Here is a 22,592-nt window from a genome sequence, read left to right on the forward strand (position 1 = left end):
GAACCTGGGCCCGGCCTCGCCGGCACCCCGCCGGGTCCGTCCACCCGCAGGCAATGCCCAGAGTAGCGTCGTCACAAATACACCCTAAGTAAAAAGATAATGGCTCATCAGAACAAAGAGAAGGCAGACTTTAGATCCAAGGGTGTCTGAGCCGCAACTGTTTTCCTTGATTCCCCGGGGCTAGAAAATAAATGCAATTCAAACATGAAGTTTGCTCGAATTCACTGGCTAGGCCGGAAATAATGAAGTTGAAACCCTAGCCTCGAGCCGCGTCTTTGCAAAACGACTCAAAGGAACAAGAGCCAGCTTTTCAATGACTCTCTGGGGTACGAAGTCTCTTTGTCTACTAAGGACATTGCTGGAGGCGACCAAGGTGATGAGGGACTCCAGCCAGTGTAGACACAGATAAAATCCCAGTTTCTGCTTCACCCTCTGCCTTTGCACAGACAGGAGACACAGCCGGTCCAAGCAGAAGAGAAGCAGAGACACAGGGGGGCCAGCAGGCCGACAGGAAAGCCTGGGGCGAGGGGCGAGGACCACCCACCCCTGCCTCCTTCCTGGGAGGCTGAGCCTGGGCCCCGCCCACAGCTCCTGGAAGGCAGCGCGCTGTCCCTCTCCCCGTCACAGAGACAAAAAGGGGACTGCTTTTGATCAAACTCCGGATACGGCCACTTGACCACCCAAGCATAGCAATCACTTAGCATTTAGCATCTTTGTCTTGGGAAACCAGGTCTTCGAGTCATGCTTATTTTTATGCATTCCCAAGTTCCCTGCCTTCCGCAGGGCCTTGAATGCTTCGGGGAGTCCAATTTCTGAGGCTGTGGCACCTGCTATCACACTGATGAGGGAGCCTCAGGCAGGCTGAGGACAAAGTACCCCAAGGTGGGATGTGTGTGACATTCCTCGGGCTCTCCTGGCTGCCCGAGAACAAAGGAAAGGAAAGGAAACAGAAGGTTCACTGAATAGAGATCACAGTCATGCAGGACAGGAGTCTCTGTCAGTTTACAAATTAAATTACAAGAAAAAGGCAAGTTTATCAATAGCCTAATCTCCAGAAACTCCTAGAGATTCAGTTTCCTGGAGCCCAACCCCCCCTCCCCTCCACAGTGATGTGGGGAAGAAAGGCAGAAGGAAATGGCGGGAAAAATTAAAGTCCTTATAACCTGCAGCCCATTGACAGATACTCGAGGCGAATAGAGTGAAATGTTTCTCCAGACCTCCCTACTACTGTCGTAATGCGAATGCTCCCCAAGAGGGAAAAACAACCTTCGCTGGACAAGAGCTAGGTCTCCAGGATCCGGTGAGCCTTCCTTAGCGTGCGAAAGCCTTTTGGAAACTTCCCCTTAAGTTTACCTCCCCCAGCTCCCAAATATATAACCAGTCTCCCCTCCTGGTCCTCCAGCTGCCCAAGGGTCCCTGGAATAAAACCACCTTTTTGCACCAAAGATGTCTCAAGAATTCTTTCTTGGCCATCAACTCCAGACCGCCCACCCACACCCCCCCCCCCGCCATCACCCCAAAACTTCATCAATACCGTCTCCCTTTGCCCGGTCCCTCTCTGTCCCTCTCTACCTGTTGCCTTTCGAATCGCTGTGTTTCAGGCGTGTCTCCTTTATATTGTGGAATTTGGTTTTGCCTTCGAGCCATTTAAAAAAGCTTCTTTTTCAATGGGTAAGTGATGTGCACCCACGTGTATTCATATAACTGGTATGTGTGGTCTCAACTCGGTCATTTATATCATGTGGCAATTACTGCGGGGGTTATCTTACCGTTAATGTGTCCTTATTTGGTGTGTCCTTTTTGCGAAAAATCCATTTTGGTTCTTGGGAAGGTTTGTGTTTTCGCTCTAGCGGTCACCTTCAGATTAAGACTTCACAGCGTTCACACGGTGTCCCTGAAAAATAAAGCTTTAACAAGGTAACAGAACTCACCTCTACAATTACATCCCTTGAAGACATTCCAGAGATAAACGATGTGAATGTGCACATTGGAAAGGACCCGCGGGGTGCCAGGAGAAACTGGCCCAGAATGATCCGCTGAGACGTAGCCTAGCAAACCTCCACGGAACTGAGTAAATACCATGTCCTCTCTCAATCCGTTGCCAGGGTCTGGCTGTCTGTGCCCTTCTCCGCCTTCCAGAAGTTCACTGATACATCTGCCAGCGGTCCGGGAGCAAGCATTCTTGTCCCCTTCAAAGGTCCTTCTAACTGAACTAAGAATCAAATTGACATGAGACAGGTTAACGGGAGAAAATCAAATTTAATAGCGTACGTACGGGGAATCCACACGGACAGAAATCCCAGAGACAGGCCAAACGAGGTATAAATGTCATTCTCAACTAAGGAGAAGCGGGCAGGCGTCTGGGACTTCCAGGAAAGAAATTCCATTCACAGGAGATGTACGAGAGTAAATGTTTGGTAAAAAAAAATGTTTTTGTGGCCACACAGACAGTTGGGACACAGAGGACTTGGATCAAACCGGCTGTGCTAGGTTCCTGCTCCCCATCTACACCCCTAGTTCATGGTAGAACTGTGGTTATTTACTGTGAGCCCTCCTGGAGCAGGGCCTCGGTCTAAATTCTTTCTTCCACCGTTGAGGGGGACTTAAAGAGCTTTCCCTGAATCTTGTGTGTGTGTGTGTTTTTTTTTTTAACTTAAAAAAAACTGTTTACCTTTGGGGGGGGGGAGGGGCAGAGAGAGAGGGAGACACAGAATCTAAAGCGGGTTCCAGCCTCCGGGCTGTCAGCACAGAGCCTGACGTGGGGCTCGAACTCACAAACCACGAGATCGTGATCTGAGCTGCAGTCGGACGCTCAACCGACTGAGCCACCCAAGCGCCCCTTGATTGCCTTTTTAAGTCAAAATAATCTTCATGCCAACGTTGATGTGGAAATGTTGGGGTTTGTTGTGAATGGCTAAGAAAGAATTGTTGAGACATCTTCGGTACAAAAAGGTGGTTTTCTCATAGCACCGGGACAGGACCGGATGCGCTGGGGTTGCGGGGAGTGGCCAATTACATCCGTTCAAGTTGGGAGGGGTTAGGGACAGCTCAAGCTTTCAAGGAATTTTGGAAACAAGATTTCCAGGACCCTGAGGGGGCTCGCTATTGTTAGGAAAATGTCATTTATTACTGTTTAGTAAGAACTCAGTCATGAGACCCTTCAGATGTCTATGAGGGGGCCATGAGCTTAGAGTATGATTGTCAACATATATCTAGAGGGACTAGAGATAAAGGAAGTTTCCAAAGAAATTTCTAAATGTTTCTAAATCCTCAGAGGATTTTCGGGGGTGGGGTGGGGTGGGGATAATGTTAAGCTAAGGTCACCTCTTGCCCTCAGCAAAGTGTCATCATCCTCTAGGAGCTGAGCTCCTAGAGAGAGGCCCCTCTGCCTGTTTCACGGAAACAGCTGGAAACTGTAAGGAAATTTAATTTTTGCTTTTGCTTATGTTTCCCACATCAAAGTGACCCATCCGGTTGGGTATTAACTATTCACGTCTTGAACTGTACCTGTTGAGAATCTATTAAGTGCTTTCTTTTTTTTTTTTTTTTTTTTAATTTTTTTTTCAACGTTTTTTATTTATTTTTGGGACAGAGAGAGACAGAGCATGAACAGGGGAGGGGCAGAGAGAGAGGGAGACACAGAATCGGAAACAGGCTCCAGGCTCCGAGCCATCAGCCCAGAGCCTGACGCGGGGCTCGAACTCACAGACCGCGAGATCGTGACCTGGCTGAAGTCGGACGCTTAACCGACTGCGCCACCCAGGCGCCCCTATTAAGTGCTTTCTCATTTGTAGTCTTTGTGCGTTGCCGGAAAGGCAAATGTTACAAAGGATAACCTCAATCTTGTTAAAAAAAAAAAAAAAAAAAAAAAAACAAATCCCTGCAGCCCTGATCAAGTCAGCCAACTTGCCAACTTTACTGCATGGTTTTAACTGTGCTGAGATCCTTCAGAGACCTCCCGTCCAACAATTCGCACGGTCCTCGTTTTTGTAGGAGGACCATTTTCCAGTGGGCTCCTCTTTGGAGTAATGGCGTCACAGTGTGTAAGCCCTACTCTACAGAATCCAAAAACCAGCAGCCAGACCAGCGTTGTCCATTGGGGTCTTGGGTCCCCATCCTTGTCCGGTTGGTAGGGGTCTTGGGTCCCCATCCCCAGGACCTGTGAATATGACTTCATTTGGAACAGGGTCTTTGCAGATGTAATCAAGTTAAAATGAGGTCGTCGGGGTGGCCCTTGTCCAAGATGTCTGGTGTCCTCCTCAGAGAGAGGAGAGGGGGATCTGACATGGAGACAGGCACACACAGCGGGGAGCCACGGGGAGACAGAGGCAGGGGCTGGAATGATGTGTCCATTTGCCAAGGACTGGCGGGAGCCACAAGACACACGGGAGGACTCTCCCTCCAGCGTTCATGGCAAGCGCAGCCCTGCCCACACCGTGGGCTCAGGTATCTGGCCTCCAGAACCACGAGAAGGCATTTCTGTGGTTTGAAGCCCCCCAGTTTGTGGCCCTTTGAACGGTGGCCCTGGGGACACACACAGAGCCTTAAAGATTCACCCTGCAGGGAAACAGAATCAAGACTAGACTCTGATGAGAAACTCGGCATCTTATTAAAAACGTTTTTGCTGTTGGAATCGATCGCACCCACCTGGCCACCAACAATAATCAGAAGACGTGAGAGGAAGCATCAGTTATCCGAACAGCATCACCTTTGACGGCCACTCAGTTCGGGGGGGGGGGGGGGGGGCTTCTGTTATAGACAAGGTTCGGAACGTGTGGGTGGTCTTAGGGTCAAGTAAGCCAACGTTCTGAAGGGTCGACCACAATGCCCGGCACCGAGTAAATTCTATTTTAAGTGTTTGGTAAGGAAAAGAACCAGGACAGATAGATGGGTCGGATTTCAACCCACGCGGCCAAACACGTGTGAAAAGGGCCGAGAGCGAGGAGGAACGGCGTCGAGGGTTCCCAAAGCTCGGGAAGCCCATTTCACAGATCCCTCCATGTCCTCTGTTCATAGATGCGCCAGGTGGCGAGTCTGGGCAGCGCCTGCAGCCCCGACCGCCCAGCAGCAGGGCCATTTCGTCCTGCACCCAACGGAGGGGCGCGGTGTCCACGGGGGGAGCCCTGCCCTCGCGGCCACCCCGCGTCACGGTACTTCTGAGGACTGATTTGCCGGTGGCCCCCACACTTCTGTGTCTGGGCTACCTCGTCACAGAAAGGAACCGAGGCAGGATTTGAACCGGTCTTCAGTCTGCAGGTCAGAGCACCGACGGGGCGGGCACACGGGCCGGCACCTTGTCGCACACTCAGTGTCCCCCGCGGCCCCTCAGAGCATCTCGCCTGCCAGCACCAGGCCCTCAGGGGACACACCCATGCGAGGCCATCGAGGGGGAGGGGTGAACGTGTCCTGCCCCCTCTGGCCCCGAGAAACAAGACGCGCCCCCCTGAGGCAGCTGGCGGAGACACCCGGCCTGACGTCGGATCGTCGGCCTGATCCCGGCGTGAGGGCGGGAGGCCTCCCGAGCCCCCGGCAGGTGCCCGAACTCCGAGGGCGCCCGCCTCGGCTCGGATGCCGAAGCGCTCAGTAAGGGAGAAACAAGGAAAATCTGTATCCTTTATTCCAACCGCAGAGCGGGCGCAGGCCTAAGCCATTGCCTCCCCTCCGTGTCCCCACGCTGCACCCGGCCCTGCGGGGCCTGCGGATCGGCTCCCGGCCGCGAAGACGGCGAAACAGACAGGCTCCCGGGAGGGACGGCCGTGAACAGACGCTTCCGCTCTGGAGCTGCTTGTAGACACGCGGCCGTCTGTGACTCTCCCGCTTTTCAGTGTTTCCGGGTCTCTTCGGGTGGGGGGTAGAAGGCGGGGCCGTCCTCACAGACCTCCAGCCCCGGGCCCCCCGCTCCGGGCCGGCGGGACGCGGGCTCCTCGGGCTCCCCGGGCTCCGTGCAGTTGCGTAGCTGCAGCCCCTTGGTGAAGCACACCTCTATCTGGCCGATGGTCTGCACCTCCTCACCCTAGGAAGGGAAAGGGAAAGACGGAAAACGATTCTGAACTCAGACGGTCATCGATGGCGTTCGAGTCCCAGGCCCTGAAGAGACAAGGGGTGACTGCAGACCCGGGGCTCCAGGCGCCAGGAACGAGCCCCTCTCCAATGGCACCACCCAAGGTGACGGGGCAGTGGGCCGCAGGGCCCGCCACCCGGCTCACCGCCCAGACGCTCCCCGTGCCGGCCCGGCAGCCCCGTGTGCAGGGACACCGCTTAGACCCAGACACGCACACCTCTGTGCACACAGCGGGTGCGTCACGGCATCGGGACGGGTGGTTTTGTACAAGAACTGGGTCCCTGGCACCCTGGTAAAAGGATTTAAGTCTTTACCAAAGCCGACGGAAGAAACTACAATTCACCTGTGAGACAAATACCCACGACTGACGTGACCGAAACTGACAACGTAAACCCTGAGAAATTTTCTGACTCCGAACGTTCCGGACGCCCACCTCCCTGCTCCTGTCCCCCAGCAGCCCTTGCAGAACGCGCGTGCTCTTCTGCCGGGACGAAGTCTCGAGAAAACAAACCCCGTCCTAGTGTGGCGTCAAAGAACAACCCGCTTTACGTATGAACAGAATCCCGGGTGGTTAACACACGGTGTCACATCGACGTCTGCTGTGCGACAGAGTGACTCACAGTAATGTACGTCACCCGGTGCTCATCACAGCAAGTGCCCCCCTTAACCCCCACCCGTGACCCCCCCACTGTCCCCTCTGGTAACCATCAGTGTGCCCTCTATAGCGAACACTCTGTTTCTTGGCTCGCCTCTCTTCCTTTGCTCGTTTGTTTCCTAAATTCCGCATTTCACTGGAAATCATGTGATATTTGTCTTTCCCTGACCGACTTGTTTCACGTGGCATCGTACACCTGCACACGGCAAGATTCCACTCTGTCTTGTGGCTGCGTGATACTCCGTCGTATAGATACTACGTCGTCTTTATCCGCTCGTCAGTCGATGACGCTTGGGCTGCTTCCGTGATTTGGCTAATGGAGCTAACGCTGTTAGAAACATCCGAGAACGTGTGTCCCATCCGTGATGTGAAAACAGACACGGAACGTGCCTGTGCGCACGCACAACCACCCCCCCCCCCACACACAACCACAAACACACACACGCACAGCTCTGGCCCTGGGAACTCCGTGGTGACCACAAAGACGTCAAAAGAATTGAACTTGTCTCCTTGATAAAGACAGAAAGGACAACAACATGTAGCATATCTGACCGATTCTGGTGGAAGGCACTGGACTTTCGGGATGACTCCATATATGCTGGCAAGGGCGTCTTTAATGTCTGAAATCTGAAATGACACACAGTGCATTAGAAATGACACTTGGGAAAAAAAAATTAAAAAGAGTCTGTGTCTCCCCCTCTCTCTGCCCCTCCCCTGCTCATGCTCTGTCTCTCTCTGTCTCAAAAATACATAAAAACATTAAAAGCAAAGAAATGACCCTTGGCAAGGGGTGGTATGATGGCTCTGCCCCACGCAGACGTCGCTGACGCGCACAGCTGACAGCAGGGCTCGCAGACAAGGCTCGGAGGTGCCGGGGGAGGGGCTGTCGCCTGCTTGGGCTCCACCCGGTGGCACCCACAGGTGCCCCACACAGTTTCCGTCCTCCCCCCGCCCAGCTCTTCTGTCCACACCCAGAGCCTGGGTGCCGCGCGCAAAAGCTGAGAGTCTCCCAAGTGCGGTCAGATCAGCTTTCGCCGCCCGGGGACTTCTGTCTGGGTCACAACCTGCTGCCTCTGCCACCTAACAAAGCGCCTGCAGCACAGACCTCCGACGTCTGTTGTCCTCGGTGCCAGTATGTGCTTGAAATCAGTTCCCCGATGGGCACATTCTGGGCAGAAAGGAGCCCAGGGGACCGACGGGGCCCTGCAAACACCCTCTCGCAGGCGCAGCTGACGCTCTCGCCGCAGGGTCACCTGCCACCCCCGCTCTCACTGGAGGGAGGAGAATAGGGGAGCAGGAAGCCGACTGCGCAGGGGAGCCGGTTAATTTCACAGTCAAGAGACCTGCGAAGCGGCCCAGGACGCAGCCATGACGCTGGAGACAAGGAGCCGCTGAAACCAGTCACTTCACATCTTTGTGTTAACCCCCGGGGACCGAAGTAGTTTAAATAGCGAAGACAGGCCCTCTAAAGCGGGAGTCAGCAAGCTTATTCTGCCAAGGCCCAGAGTGAGCGCTTCAGGCTCCGGGGGTCACTCAGACACTCCCCGTCCGACCCCTGAGCCGTGTGGGCGACCGCAGGTGACCGCGGAGGAACGGCTGCGGCCGCGAGCCGGGAGGAGCCTGTTTATGAAAACGGGTTGTCCTGAGCGGACGACACTTAGCTTCCGTATCTGCTTCCCAGACAGCAAGATGTGGTCGCGGTTACACGACTATCGTTTTACTAGGACAACAAAATCAACTCCTGGGCCTTCTTCTTCACACAGAATACCGCAAAAACCAAACGTGCTTCTCAAACGCGTCCGGCACCTGCCCTGTGCGAGCCCAGAACACGCTTCTCACCAGGGGACCGCGAGTCCGTGCTTCAAAGTCATGGGCGTAACCCGTTTTCAGTTTACATTCAACGTGCACAGGGAAGCAGAATTCACATAAAATCTATCGGAAACCTAATAGCGGAATAGGAGGGGGCTTGTCTGGGTCACTTCAGAACCCCAGTGTCACTCACAGGAGGCAGTGACGCGGGGCCACTGCCGGGTGTTCCCGTGTTGGGTCAGGGGGCTCCACGTGAGACTTACCTGGTAGTAATTGATAGACGGCTTTATTCCCAACTTTTGGAGCACGCTAAAATTTAAAGGTAGAAAGATTACTTGTATCGTGCGGTACGTTTTCCTTTCTTGTTCTTCTCAAACATCCTATTTCATAACAAAAATTAAGACACTCGGCACAGAAAGCACTTGCCGTCTACACCCTGGGCAATAAACCTGTGAGCAAGGACAGCAAATAAAGAGCGCTCGTGCTCCCCGACCACCCCTCACCCTCAGTGCACACTGCCGATCCGGCTCTCTCTCGAGCACGGGGTCCTTCCCAACGGCGTTCCGGAGGGCAGGATGCCCGGGGGTTGGCACACACGGGACCACCTACGGGCCACGGCTTTTCAAAAGATAGTTAGCAACTGATTTGGGATCCCAGGCTTCTCCTGGAAAAACCACACCTGAGCAAATCCTTACATACATTCAAACACCCACAGACCCGACTCATTTCCCAAAGCACACGGTTTTGACCAGCCATCCCGTCAAAATAGCACATGGCTAACTCCCTCATTCAATTATGGAGCAGGAGATCAACAATTCTCGGATTGAGAATCCCCAGCCAGCACTCGAGCCCCCATCATGCCCCCTCCCCCCCCCCGATCATCTGGGCCACGATCACACAGAGCGGACACGGAGACCTGGGCTGCCTCTCTGGACGCTGACACGGCCAGGGAAGCCTGCTCGAGGAAAACCAGACTGACCAGGGCACGCCTGCTCCGGCCGCGAATTCTGGCAACATTATCTGCCGCGTTAACAGGGCAGTTTTTGTAAAGAGGACCCCAACAAGCGTCTGCATCTCTGCTGGAACAGGCAGGACGGACGGGGTAGTGGGCAAGGTCCTTAGGGCCCTAGAAATAAACGTGCCCTCGCCTTATCCATGCACAGTTTATCCAAACACATTTCAAAGCCTCTGTGCTCTAGAAGTACAAAACTTTGCAAATTTTTAAATATTTCTTTCAAGTTGCAATATTAATGTTCTGAACATATTGGGTTAAGTAATAATACAAAACCTGGGGCGCCTGGGCAGCTCAGTTGGAGGAGCGTCTGGACATTGGCTCAGGTCATGATCTCATGGTTCGTGGGTTCGAGCCCCACGTCGGGCTCTGTGCTGACAGCTGGGAGCCTGCTTGGGATTTTCTCTCTCCCTCTCTCCGCCCCTCCCCCGTCTCTCTCTCTCAAAATAAACAAACGTGAAAACAAAATTAAAACAAAAAAAAAAAGCACAAGCTCTGAGGCCGTGTTTGCAGGCTGTGCCCCTGCAATCCTGTTCCCCGCAAAGGCACCGCCTGCCCATTCCAGAACTGGGCTGGTCCCGTCCGAACCCCGGGGGCTGCACGGCCCTGATGACAGCGAAACAGAGGACCAGCTGTGCGGGACGGGACACTCCCCTTGCGGGCGCCCCTGCACGCCGAGGAAGCAGAGCGGGCGTCTAGGGAACGGACGGAGGCTTGCGCGTCTTCTCGGCAACCGTGACCTACAGAGCTGACACACAGGCGTCGGCACGGGTGCCTGGCGGGATTCTGGCTTGTTCTGACCAAAGCAAACGGTAGAATTTCCTGTCATGGCCTTGAAAATGAGGTCACAAGTGTATTATGACTCAGGTGAGGAAGAGTACGAATTCCTCGCACACTTGGTCACAGAAGCATCTAGATGCTGGCCGGCCAGCCTCCCCGCCCGATCTCTCGGTGACGGGCTGGGCCCTGGTGGGCGGGAGAAGGGGGTCCCCGGTCCCCGGCAGGGACATCGGTGGCCGTGAGCCAGCCTCCCTGGTCTCCGGAGCGCAGGCACGGGGCAGGCGGTGTGGGATTCCGGGTCGAGAGCCCCGCCCGCATCCCCGCCCTGCCTGTTCTGGGGCCACCACAGCCGGGCCCCAAACGCTTGGTGACGCGCAGTCGACACAAACTGTCGTGTTAACGCAAGTTCCTTCCGTGGGAAATCCCGGCCGAGAGAAGCACGCCCGGTCGGTCTGGTTCCCTCAGGCCGACTCCGTGTCCGACGACGTTAGGGCCCAGAGGGGCCCTCGGTCCCCGGACGGCGCGGTTCCAGGCTCATCCCCAGGCCGGAGAGCCGGCTGCGGAGGGTGGCGCCCACGAGGCCCAGGCCCCAGAGGGTCCCCTACCTGTTAAGCGCCAGCCTCTGGTACAGGTCCAGGCCTCCCTCGAAGTATCTCTTCTGAGAGTTGAGGGTGTCCACCTGGGCCGCACACGTGCCGTGCTTCTCCCACTCGTGCTGCCTGTGAGAGAAGTTTCGCAAAAACCATCGGGTTAAAAGTCATCAAACAAATTCGCAAGGAAAACGTTCACGCCCGGGACAGGACGTTCGACACGCACGTCGTTTCTTGCACAAAACAAGGGGGTAAAGTTCCTTCTGTGCGACACGCGTGCTTCCGGATTGCCCTGCAGGGGGACCCGAGGCCCCAGGGCCATGAGACCCCGTCACGCCTGCACCATCAGCCCCGCCCAGAGACCCTCACACGGCAGCCCACTAAGCAGGTGCTGCTGGCGAACACAAATACGTATCCCAGAGAAACCTTCGTATCGATAACCACTCCTCGGGCTTCGCTGCAGATTTAACCGCGAGGTGCTTTCACACTCCTCGTTCGTGCCCACAACTCTGCAAAACCACCACTGGCTTAGAAATGGGGAAACTGAGGCTCAGAGGGACTAGCCAGGCGCCCCACTGAGGCCAGTCAGCCAGGAAGCCCAGAGTCCACGCGCAGGGCCCTATCCGGATGCCCGGCAAATGGGAGGTGTGCCGCCCGCAGGGGACGACAGCGGCCGCTCGGGTGTCGGCCACCCGCAGCGCAGAAGGACAAGACGGCGTCGGGCTTCCTCTAGATCATCGGTGATTAGTTCGTAAGGTTTCAGCGAACCGCGTTCACGCCGGCGCTCGTAGGGGGGTCGTATGCCGGCTCACAAAACACAGTCCAAAGTGCACTCGTCCGCTGGTGAAATCCCCCACGGAGGCGGCTCTGAGTGACCACAGGGCTACAAGCAGCGACTCTCTCCAGACCACGGAGACGGCGGGAAAAGACACACACGTGTGAACAACTTTCTTCGTCTAGAGCAGCTTCCAGAATGAATCGTCTGACAGCTGCCCGTGTCCTATGGGCTAGAAAAGGAGGGTCTTCCCGGCTGCACGTTTCTTTCTGGAGCCCGTGCAGGAGGGCACTGGCGGACGACGCGGGACGAGTGCAGAGGGCTAGCACACTGGCCAAACGGCTCCTGGCTCTAAGAAATACCCAGTGAATGTCAATCATTGTTGTTTTGGGATCAAGCTTAACTCAATACCGCTGAAGGATCAGAACCTATTATTGTTAACGTGGTTCCAACATTTAATCCCACATCACTTGGAATCGGGCATCTTTCATCTCACAGAGTTGCCAGTTACCACTGGGAAGTGACCACCGTGAGTGGACGTGGGGGCCGCCCTCCCGGGCTGCCTGGCCCTCCTGCGGGACGGGAGGCACGTGCCCCTCCGGGCGACCGAGGCCCAGGGACACCTCCCACGGTGAGGCCGCTCGCCTAACTGGGCGACCCCAGCCCTCGTTCTTTTCTGTACAAGCATCAAAAACCATCAGAAACCAAAGCAAAATCCTACTTTGCAGAGGGCTGTGTACGTGGTATTTCTCATAGGGCTAATCTTACTGATAGACTTGATCTTAGAGGATTATCTCAAGGGGGCAGTGACACCAAGGCCCCGAACTCTGCACCCCCGACTCCCATCTGGGACTAAACAGGACACTTTTCCGCCAGGAGCCCTCCTCGGCCTCCGGCTCCCAATGACAAAGCCGAGGCAGACACTCTCGAAGCTCACACAGGAGAGGCGACTTGGGCAGCAGGGGAGCGGTGACCCGAACGCCACGCTCGGGAGGCAGTGACGCAGAGTGGTGCAGTCAGTCCCCGCGTGTCCCCGTCCCCGGGAGCTCCGGGGAGCATAAATACCCTTAGCGCACGATGTTTACCTTTGGGCTTGGAACCGAAGTTTTCCAATGTGCCGTTTAACTATCCAACCTGAAAAAGTATCATTTTGCCTTTATTAGAGCCCAAAACTACATGTGTGCTCTGCCCACGTTATTCGGATTAAATGGTCGAGGGCCCCAATCAGACAGCCCTCTTTACGTGTACCTGTTGATTTATTTTTAAGTCACCCGGCACTCTGCTTGATTCCGTCCCAAAACATTGGAACAGGTGGAAAAAGTGTATTTTGCACACTTAGCCCGGATCCGTCATTTGCCCAGTACAATGTGAAGGCCTGGGCACTTTTTCCACTCTGTTTCCATCTCGACTTTATCTACCGTGAAACCGTTTTCTAGAACACAGCTGTGCAGCACGCGCCTGGAGACCTGCACCATTCACGTCCCCAAACTGAGTGGTTTTCTCCGCCAAAGAGACGATTTCGACCTACAGACCTGGCTACGTTAAAGCCGCATCCCTGCCACACACCTGGAGTGAGATCTCAGCCGGGGCACCGGGGAGGGGGGACGGGGACAGGGGCCTGGGGGTACAGGGGGTGCGGGGGTTCAGGCATCACTGCCACTGTACGTGGTTGCAGAAAGCTTCTGTCTAAATTGAATTCCTTTCCTGAACAGTCTCCACAATATCTCCAAACGGAATTAATCATTTTGGACAACATCTGAATAACTGTAACGTGAATCATGAGTTGCCACATGGGGGGAGACAGAAAATGAATGTTTTCAGTTAACCTAATGTAAATAAAAGGAATGTTAATTTTACCTTCTTCAAAAGCAATGCTTTAAGAAGCGATGTTGAATTAAACACAGCGTCCTTCTCCTTGGCTCACCTCCCGCCACACTCAAAAGACAGTCCTGGGCCAGACCACGGACTGAGCCACAGGTGGGACCTCCCTCTCCTCCCTAAGTCATAGCATGAGACAGCCACCTTCGTCGGCACATCTTCTCTTTTCTCGACGTGTCTCGGGACAACGGCACAACGTCTTTAAGAAACACGCTCTGCGGGAGTTGCAGTGACTGCCTCTTAGATACGCACATACCTATCTGGGTTTAGTGAAACCTCAGGAGAGGAAGAGTCTAAACAAAGTGATGAATGAAATACGGATGAAGCACAAGCCTAAAAGGTAAATTCCACTTGCTCTCATGTTTTAGTCACCGGAGAAGGGCCCTGAAGATAACATGCCAAAGAAAAGCCCTGCTCAGTGCTCCCAAGGCTCACTTGGTGCTTCCCAGCCCCGCTCAGTGCTCCCAAGGCTCCAATTGGTGCTCCCCAGCCCCACTCGGTGCTCCCCGGGCCTGCTCGGTGCTCCCCCGGCTCCTCGCAGTGCTTCCAAGGCCTCACTCGGTGCTCCGCAGCCCCACTCGATGCTCCCCAGCCCTGCTCAGTGCTCCCCCGGCCCCACTCGGTGCTCCCCGGCCCCGCATCCTGCTATGGACTCAGTGGCTGCTGCCCTTACCAGAAATGGCTGTGATTTAGCGGATGGAGCACATCAGGCCAGTACATCTTCATTTCCGGCAGGAGGTCCTGTGCGGGGGAAAAAAAAAAATCTGTGTAGGGCCTAACAGCTCAAAACCTACAGGCAAATTTGATAAACTAATACGTTAGAAGAGATGAAAGGATTCTGCCTCACTCTGCAGGAGACGTTTCTTAAGACACGTGCGAAAACGAAACCTGACTAATCACAGAAGTGTGTTTGAAAACGCAAGCGCTCGTAGGTGAGTGGGTGAAGTGGCCGTGCAGACAGGGAACACTACTGCCCAGCTCTAAAGAGACACGGCCATCGGCCAGGAGGGGACGCGGGGGAGCCTTCAAAGCAATAACCGAGCGGAGGCAGCCAGTCTGAAAAGGCTGAATGATTCCAAACGTGCGACGCTCCGGAGAAGACAGAAGATCGGAGACGGTGGAAGGGTCGCTGGGGTCAGGGGCTGGCGGACGGAGGGGTGAGTACGTGGAGAACAGGGGATCTCCGGGCGCGAGGCTGCCCCGTAGGATACAGCGGTGGACGCACGTCACATGGGTCAGGACCCCAAAACTACGTGACACAGCGCGCACCCAACGGGAACCCTAAGTTCTGCGAGTGATGAGGCACCGATACCGTAACGAGGGTCCCGCACGACGCAAGGCGTTAACAACACGCGACGGTCTGCGTGTTGGGGGCACATGCGTGGGCAGTCTGGTCTCCACTTAATTTTCCTGCTTTAGGTTTCTGAAACTGCCCTAAAGAGTAGCATCTACTCGTTAAAAGAGACAACACAAAATACAGGCTCCGTGTGGGCTGGGCAGTCTGCGCCCCCCGTACCGTAGTTTCCCTAAATTGAACGGTGCTCGGGCTTACGTTCCAATTTCCAGAAACCCCCGGGACCAGAAATAAAGTGAAACCGTGTAGAAACAAACTCAGGACGGCTTCACTCTGCCCACCAGTCGCAGAACCACTGGGCCCCCCCCACCCGCCCCCCGGCCCCAGCCAGCCCTGTCTTCCAGGAAGCTGCCCCCCTCACGGTGTCCCCGTCCCTGTCTTGCACCCCCCACACTCTGGCTTCAGTCCCTGCCAGCACCGAGGGGGCGGGGGGAGCGGCCCGCTTTCCTCAGGGACCACCGCTGCCCTGGGCCGTGTGCGACAGAGCAGGTGCCCCGGCACCGACCTGAACGCCTCCCCGCTTTGACCCCCAGGCCGCTCCCTCCAGAGGGTACTTCCAGCCTTCCTTTGATGAACCCCGCCAGCGCTCCTCCACGAACCCCCATCCCCGGCTCCCCCCCGCCCCCCCCTTCTGGCTGCTGCTTCACAAGCCCCGTCTCTGCTGCTTCTCTGTCCTGCTTTTCTCTGTCCTGCTTCTCTGTTAACCCTACGGCTGCCCCAGGCTCGCTCCTGCTGTCCTCCCCGTCCCCGTGCTGAATTCCCCAGCCACGCGCTGGTCACACCGAAGGTCCTCCCCGGCCCACACCTCTCTGCTGGCACACACACGTAACCCACCTGGACGTTTCTGGGGCACTGCACCCGCAACAGGCTGCCCGCTGAAGCGCAGTCCCCTGCCGGGCCCGTGTCAGGAAGGAGATGACACCAGCCTAAGCTCCTGTCCTGAGTCCCGCCTGATGCTCCCCTCCAGCCAGTCCCCCAGCCCTGTTCATTCCACTTCTGGGCTCCCCTCTTGCTGTGCATTCCCACAGCCTCTCCCCGCTCAGCTCTTCACCCCTGCCTCGTCCCCCCACGCCCGCCGCCCAGCCGGCAGCCAGGGCGGCTGCTGGGACACGCGGGTCACGTTCACTCTGCGGCCTGAATGCTCTGGGCACTCAGCGCCGTCACAGCACCAGTGACCTCGTACTTCCACGTGCAGGCCACGGGACTCTAGTCACGAACGAGCCCGCGGGATCGGGCGAGCTGACCCGCGTGCGGGAAGGATGTCTGAAGAGTGGGACGTGACCAGGCTTTGGGGCACACTAATGATTTCTTACAGATGGTCCTCAGACCCCGGCCTCCAGGCTCAGGCGACTGAAGGTCCCTCACAGGAAGGGAGGAGGAGCAGAGGAGACCCTTTGGACTAGAGCAGTTAGAACGATCTGTTAGAACTAACTGCCTTGCCCTTTTGGGGGCCGTATCTTCACGGGAAGGAACCTAGTTTTAGCACATCCTGATGCTACCCCCTGTTTTCGGGGAGGCCCCAGCGACCTGTAAACCCAGGTACTAGTTAGATCACACACCGGGGGTCGCCCACATCCCGCGGGGAAAGGGAAGCGCCCCTGCGGGTGAGCATACGCAGCGGAGACCTTCTACGAGCAGGGCTCGCCAAAGCCACTCCCTGGGCTATTCTGTGACAGGGGCGGTTGTGCTGGAAAGGCCCAACCCTTCCTCCCTGCCGGCAGGCCCTACTCAGAAACCCACCCGCCACGGCCAGAAAGGACAGGCGTGGTGCCGTGTCTGTCCTCCGAGCCAGAGCTGTCCAGAAACGCTAACCCCAGCAAGCCGACCAGGAGTCACGGGGGACCGGGGACTAACGTGGGCTGGCAGGGGACGGCCAGGGCCGTCTCCGCTCACGTCTGCTTTCACTTCGTACAGTTCACTTGGGAGTGGTTCGCGCCCAGGGCAGAGGAGACCACGTAGTTCGAATTTAACTTGTGGGACTGTCTTAGCTATCAGCAAATACGAACAACGTGCCAAGGGTTCAATCTTGGTGAATAACGCTCGGGAGTCCTCATTTTCAAACATGACCTTGAGGGCACGCTTGCGGAGAACAGAGTTCACTGAGTCCAATGCTCTGCAGCAGCGACACGACTAAAAGTTTGTACCTTAATCTCTTGGAAGTTAAAGTGCCACGATCTGTTACACTCTTCCGCTTTGTCAGGCCTCGGAATTAAAATTAAAAACAACAGAAATTAGTCTCGGTCGAGATGGCTTCCAAAAGGCAGGAGGAAACACTTCCAGTAAGGTCTGCAGAGAGCAAAGGAAGAGAAACCGTCACATAGTGCGAGTCGCTTAACAAAGACGTTCAGGTATCAGCGGTCACGGTTGCGCGTCTTTCAAAGACATCGTCCAGGAGAAAGGCAAACAGGAAGCAAACTGAACAACCCGGTAGGGGGCGCTCTGGAGTCAGGGTGGGGTCTAAGTCAACTGCCCTCTGACAATCTCCCCTGCTGCTGGGCAGACCGGCAAGTTCCCCTCTCTTCCAATGGCGATGAGGGCGAATGAGGACATACATAACGGGCTCAGGCAGTGGCTGGCAACGACCCAGGATCGGCTAGTACGATTTCTTAAACCACCAAGCAAGGGTACCCTCTGACTTCCCTTTGTCTGTCTACTTCGGGACACGCCAACTTCCTGTCTTCAGATGAGTTCCCAAGGCCACCAAATCTACTTTCCAACCCCTGATGTGTCTCTAGGGTCAACGGGCTGGCCCAGCAACCCCGTTGGTGCAGCCCCCATGGGGACGAGAGCAGTGCTGTGCACCGTCCTTCCAGCCACAAGGAGAGTGGCAGGTACATCAGTAGGACCCAAGAAGGCCAAGGTCCCGGAGACGAGTGTCGGGGTCACTGGTGAGTCTGGGGCGAAGGAGGGGCCAGAGCCCGGGCCCCAGTCCCCAGTTTAATTTGCTTCCCACAAAACCCTGTTCCTGAGGAGCAGGCCTGTGCCAGCAAAGGCCAGCATGGCCCTCCTGTCGTGGGAGCGGCAGGATGAGGCACCCCTTTGACGGGGCAGAGTGATGTGTGCGGTTAAACATTACGAGAATATGCACAAATAGGGAAACGATAAACAAAACGCAGGCAAAACCAGAAAAATGAATTTGGGTACTGTGACAGGTGCCAACGTAGATACGTGTAATAAACGAGTGGGACACTTGTGTATTTACTTTTATATATCTACTCATTGCCCCCAAAAGAAGGACAAAATGAGGAAATTACACTTACGTCTTAAAATGGGCCCAGAGTCCCTAAATGCATGTTTAAGCCAGATCGTTACTGTTCTATCAAGACAGAACCGAACAGCAACAAAATCAGGGTTATTTCAGAAAGACTGAAGATGCCATAAATAAGGATTTGGTCTAGCGAATAAACTCCTAACAAAAATCACGAGTGTAACCGTTTGGACCGGCCTCAAGCTACTTTCAGGTTGGCTAGCTTCTTTTTCCCGTTTCAATTTTTTTTTTTTAATTTTTTAAATGTTTATTCATTTTTGACAGAGTCAGGGCCTGAGTGGAGGAGGGGCAGAGAGAGAGGGAGACACAGACTCGGAAGCAGGCTCCAGGCTCCGAGCTGTCAGCACAGAGCCCGACGCGGGGCTGGAACTCACGCAACCGCGAGATCATGACCTGGGCTGAAGTGGGATGCTTAACCGACTGAGCCACCCAGGCGCCCCTTCCTGTTTACATCGGAATCACACTAAGGGCTTGCCATAATCCGTGTATCGTCCAGTAGTCCGGAGGGTCTCTGCAGTCCTTTCCAACTTCCTGCAGAGAAAGGACACGAGAAAACAGAGCAAATAATCGGTTTCACGGTTTATTTAGATACACGTAGCACCTTTCCCTTCTTTTCACATATACCACCAGCCATAGGCTGTGCCCATACAAACCAGCCCCCAGGGGATCTGGGGAGGATTCCAGTGCGGCCCTACATGGGGGGGCATGTTGGTCCTGGAAGGAGGGGTCCAATCTCACACAATTACTCGACAGAACTAAAACCTGAGTTTTGCTTTGCCTTTCTTCTTTTTAAACGTGTCCTCAGATTAAGTCAGCCTGATGGAAGCACTCACTTGCCCATAACTTTCGTAACGTGTAACCAAAAGTACCCGTGTGGGGATGACGACACCCAGCTAAACTCAAGGGTGTTCAGGCTCCAGGTCCGAACGCGGTAGTGCTACACGTATGGAAACTGCGAACATTCCAGAGCAAAGACACCAAGGTGAGGAAGGGACAATGAAGATAAGTTCACAGAGGTAAACCCCAGTGGCATACTCTCCCGGGACCTCCAAAGTGTTTAGCTAAAGTCGAGTTTTTCCAAAACAGCCGACCGTCTAGAACTACACTGGCCGTCAGACCAGACGAGACCCGAGTCCTGCCCGTCGCCCCCGCAGGGAATAAGCCAATGAAAAGCGGGTGTGGGTGTCTAGCGAGGACAGGCGAGGCACCACGCAGATTCTCAAGCCTTTCCTCTCGGGGTCGCCTGGGCAGGGAGCAAGCTTCTGTCCCAGGTTGGTCTGGAAAGGAGGGAGGCTCTGGTTTAGGAGACCGGCCTGCGGAGGCATGAAAGGTACCTGCCACACGCCGAGGGGGCAGAAGGGCAGGACGACCCAGGGCAGGACCAGAGCAGGGGGCGTGAACCTCACCTCTCCCAACCCCCAGTTTCGCCCCCCAGGAAACCACCACTGGCCACAGGAGCCAGGGCTTCTGCCGGCTCCACGTCCAGTGTCTCAGACGAGCCTGTAAGGGGGCGCTGGGGCGCTGGGGCGGCTTTCGTCCACCATCGGCAAGTACCGGTCAGTGCCCGGCGTGTGCCCGAGGGCCTGGGCAGAGCACCGAGGAGGGTCAGGGAGAGAAAGACACATCTATCGCCACACCTGCAATGCCCGTGTCACTCATGCGGGGAAGGAGCCCAGAGACAGCCCCACTGCCCAGGAAGATGCTTCGGCCAGAGTAATGACAGGTCCCCTCGTCAAGGCCACCCCGGATTGAAATTCCCTAACAATGACATTTCCCAAGGAGTTGATTTTTTTTGTTTTGTTTTGTTTTAATCTCAGTTCTAAATAAAGCCTCAAGGCAGGAAAGCACTTCTGGTATATTTACAGTCAGGGCCCAGGAACACACCCACATTGGGTCACAGTAATGCCTCACCCACCAAACGACCTTGTTCCCTGCCCCAGGGGCAAACCTTCTGTGTTCCCTAAGACTGGGGCTGTCCACACGCGGCCCCTCCCACCGGAACCTGGGGCTTACAAAGCTCACAAGACCGACCTGCTGGGGGTGTGGGGGGCAGAGCCAGGTCTCCAGCAGAGCTCAAAGCTGGTCACCAGCAACCCCGTTCATTCTCCTCCCGTCCAACACTCTACCCGGAGCTCGGAAACAGCACCAGAGCCAGAAAGACACGGTACGGTGCGAAGTTCGGAAAACCAAAACCAGAGAGAGCAGCCTCAGTAAGAGTAAGCGACAGATGGCCAGAAATGACATGCCAGCTCATGAGGAAACATGCGTGTAAACGACTCTGCATGGGGCTTCCACGGAGGAACGGGGGGGGGGGTGGTTGAGATCAGAAAACTCACCTTGCACACTGTTACGGGCCAGTGGTGAACCATAATTAGCTTTTTCCACTCATGGTTGTCACTGTTAAAAGACAAAGGACTTACTTTTCAAGAACTGTTTTAAAGCTAAAGAAAAATTAATTCATCTATCCATTCACGCCATTGTTCGTTCAACAAACACGGAGTGATTGTGACAGGCCAGGCACCACCGGGAGCAAGGGACAAGTCCCCAGGCCCTCCTGTGGACAGAGGTGTTGCTGTGAGCAGGGGACCAAGTCCCGGGCTTTCTTGGAGCATACATGCCAGTGAGGGAGACGGTGACGGTGGTAGCCAAGAAAACACACGTGGTGCCCCATGGTGATGAGTAACAAAGAATATAGGGGCGCCTGGATGGCTCAGTCAGTTGAGGGTCCAAGTCTCGGTTTCTGCTCAGGTCGTGATCTCACAGTTCGTGAGTTCGAGGCCCAAGTCGGGCTCTGTGCTGACAGTGCTGACCCTGCTTGGGATTCTCCCTCTCTCTCTCTCTGTCCCTCCCCTGCTCATCTGAGCACCGTTTCTCTTTCGAAATAAACATTAAAAAAAAAAAAAGGAATATAAGTAAGGAAGAGAACAGGCATGTCAGCAGGGAGGAGGGGAGCTGAAATTTTAGACCAGAAAGCCAGGGACGGCCCGGAGGGGGGTGGGGGGGAACCATAAAGTGCCTTCCTCCTAAGGCTGGCCACGAGCGTAGAAACAGAACCATCACTGTCCGTCAACCTGAAAAGAGGAAGAACCAGCACTTCCCAGATACTACTGGAACCTAACCTAAATGCGCGTCGACAATCCCCGACGCGCCGCTCCCGCCCGCACCTGCACCCGCAAGGGCCGCGACGCCGACCCCACGCCCCGGGGCACCGCGCGGGCCAGGCTGAGGCCGCACCAGGCGCTCGCAGCCGTGCAGGGGGCTCACCTGCTCGCGCCGCCCACGCGGCACATCGCCAGGCACAAGGCGCACAGGAGCAGGCTGCGAGCGGCTGCAGGCTCCATCCTGCCCGAATCCGGGGGGAGACACACAACGTCCGGCGCCGGGCCCTGCGTCTCCCTGCAAACGGGCAGAATTCCTGAAGCCCGCCCACCTCTGACCGGCTGCAGGCCGCGTCCGCCGTCCCGAGGGGGCCCCCAGCCCGCCGTCCGGCGTAGGCCTCGGCCCCCGAGCCCGCCGACCCCAGCCCGGGGAGCCGCCTCACCTGAGTCCCCCAGCCGCGCACGCGTCTCTGCCAGGGCTGCACCGCGACCCCCCGCCGCCACTTCGCGGTCGCCGCAGCCCAGTCGCCGCCGGGAAGTGCGCCTTTCCGCTTCTGGGCCCCCGGCCCCGGACACGCCCTCGTAGGCGGGCACGCCCCCGGCCGGGCAGACACGCCCCCGAAGCCCCGCCTCCAGGACACGCCCCCGGCCGGGCAGACACGCCCCCAGCTCGGCAGAAACGTCCCCTGACGCCCGGAAGCTCCTTCGGCCTCGCAGACACGCCCCCCCCCCCCCCCCCCCACCGGCGCCTCGCCTCCGGGACACGCCTCCGGCCCGGCCGCTCGCTCTCGCCCGCTCGTGCTCCTTGCGGAGGAGGTTTCCGCTTCGGCCTGGGTGCCGTCCGGCTTCGTGTCCCTTCCTGTCCCGCACCGTGAAGTCGACTTTAAAGGCCACCGTGTGCGGGCTGTTTGGATAAAATATGTATGTGGCTGTTCCGTGATGTCTGCTTCTCGCCCCGCACCGACCCCTTCCCCGGGGTGGGGGGTGGGGGGTCTGGCGCCGCATGGTGGGGGGGGGGGGGGGAACGGGGTCAGGACGAGTCAGGTGTGGGAACCGGCTACCAGGGGCCCCGCCGTACCCGTGGTGACCAGAGGTGGAGGCTCTGTGGCCCTAGTGAGACTGGGGAAGGGACGCTCGCCCAGGGGGTGCGGGGCTGCGGGGGGAGAAGCGGGTTCGTCCCTGCAGACGGACGTGGATGCTCGGGCTTTCTGGAAGCTGGCCCGCGGCCACGTGACAGCCACGGGGGCCTCCGCACGAGGGCTTGGGGAGGAGCCTGCGGGTGAGCCACGGCTCCCACAGGACATCAAAAGGG

At 56.3% G+C, this 22,592-nt stretch overlaps 1 protein-coding gene across 3 annotated transcripts; it reads right to left on the reverse strand.

The window, feature by feature from the left end:
- Window positions 1-5,599: 5,599 nt before the first annotated feature.
- RNASET2 (ribonuclease T2) lies at window positions 5,600-21,856 on the reverse strand. 3 transcript variants are annotated; one of them, XM_060617101.3, is made up of 10 exons: window positions 21,724-21,856; window positions 21,447-21,578; window positions 20,519-20,579; window positions 18,658-18,713; window positions 17,059-17,116; window positions 14,234-14,301; window positions 10,923-11,036; window positions 8,789-8,834; window positions 7,269-7,343; window positions 5,600-6,013 (listed from the first exon to the last, which is right to left on the reverse strand). In XM_060617101.3, exons 2-10 carry the CDS (start codon window positions 21,521-21,523, stop codon window positions 5,822-5,824), a joined length of 747 nt encoding a protein of 248 aa, XP_060473084.3. In that variant the 5' UTR covers window positions 21,524-21,578; window positions 21,724-21,856; the 3' UTR covers window positions 5,600-5,821. The 3 variants fall into 3 exon arrangements, with proteins under 3 accessions (XP_060473084.3, XP_060473083.3, XP_060473086.3); XM_060617100.3 differs by having other exon boundaries at window positions 18,634-18,713; XM_060617103.3 differs by lacking the exons at window positions 17,059-17,116; window positions 18,658-18,713.
- Window positions 21,857-22,592: the final 736 nt, after the last annotated feature.

This window comes from Panthera onca, chromosome B2 (genome assembly GCF_046562875.1).
Source record: "Panthera onca isolate mPanOnc1 chromosome B2, mPanOnc1 haplotype 2, whole genome shotgun sequence".
NCBI lineage: Eukaryota > Metazoa > Chordata > Mammalia > Carnivora > Felidae > Panthera > Panthera onca.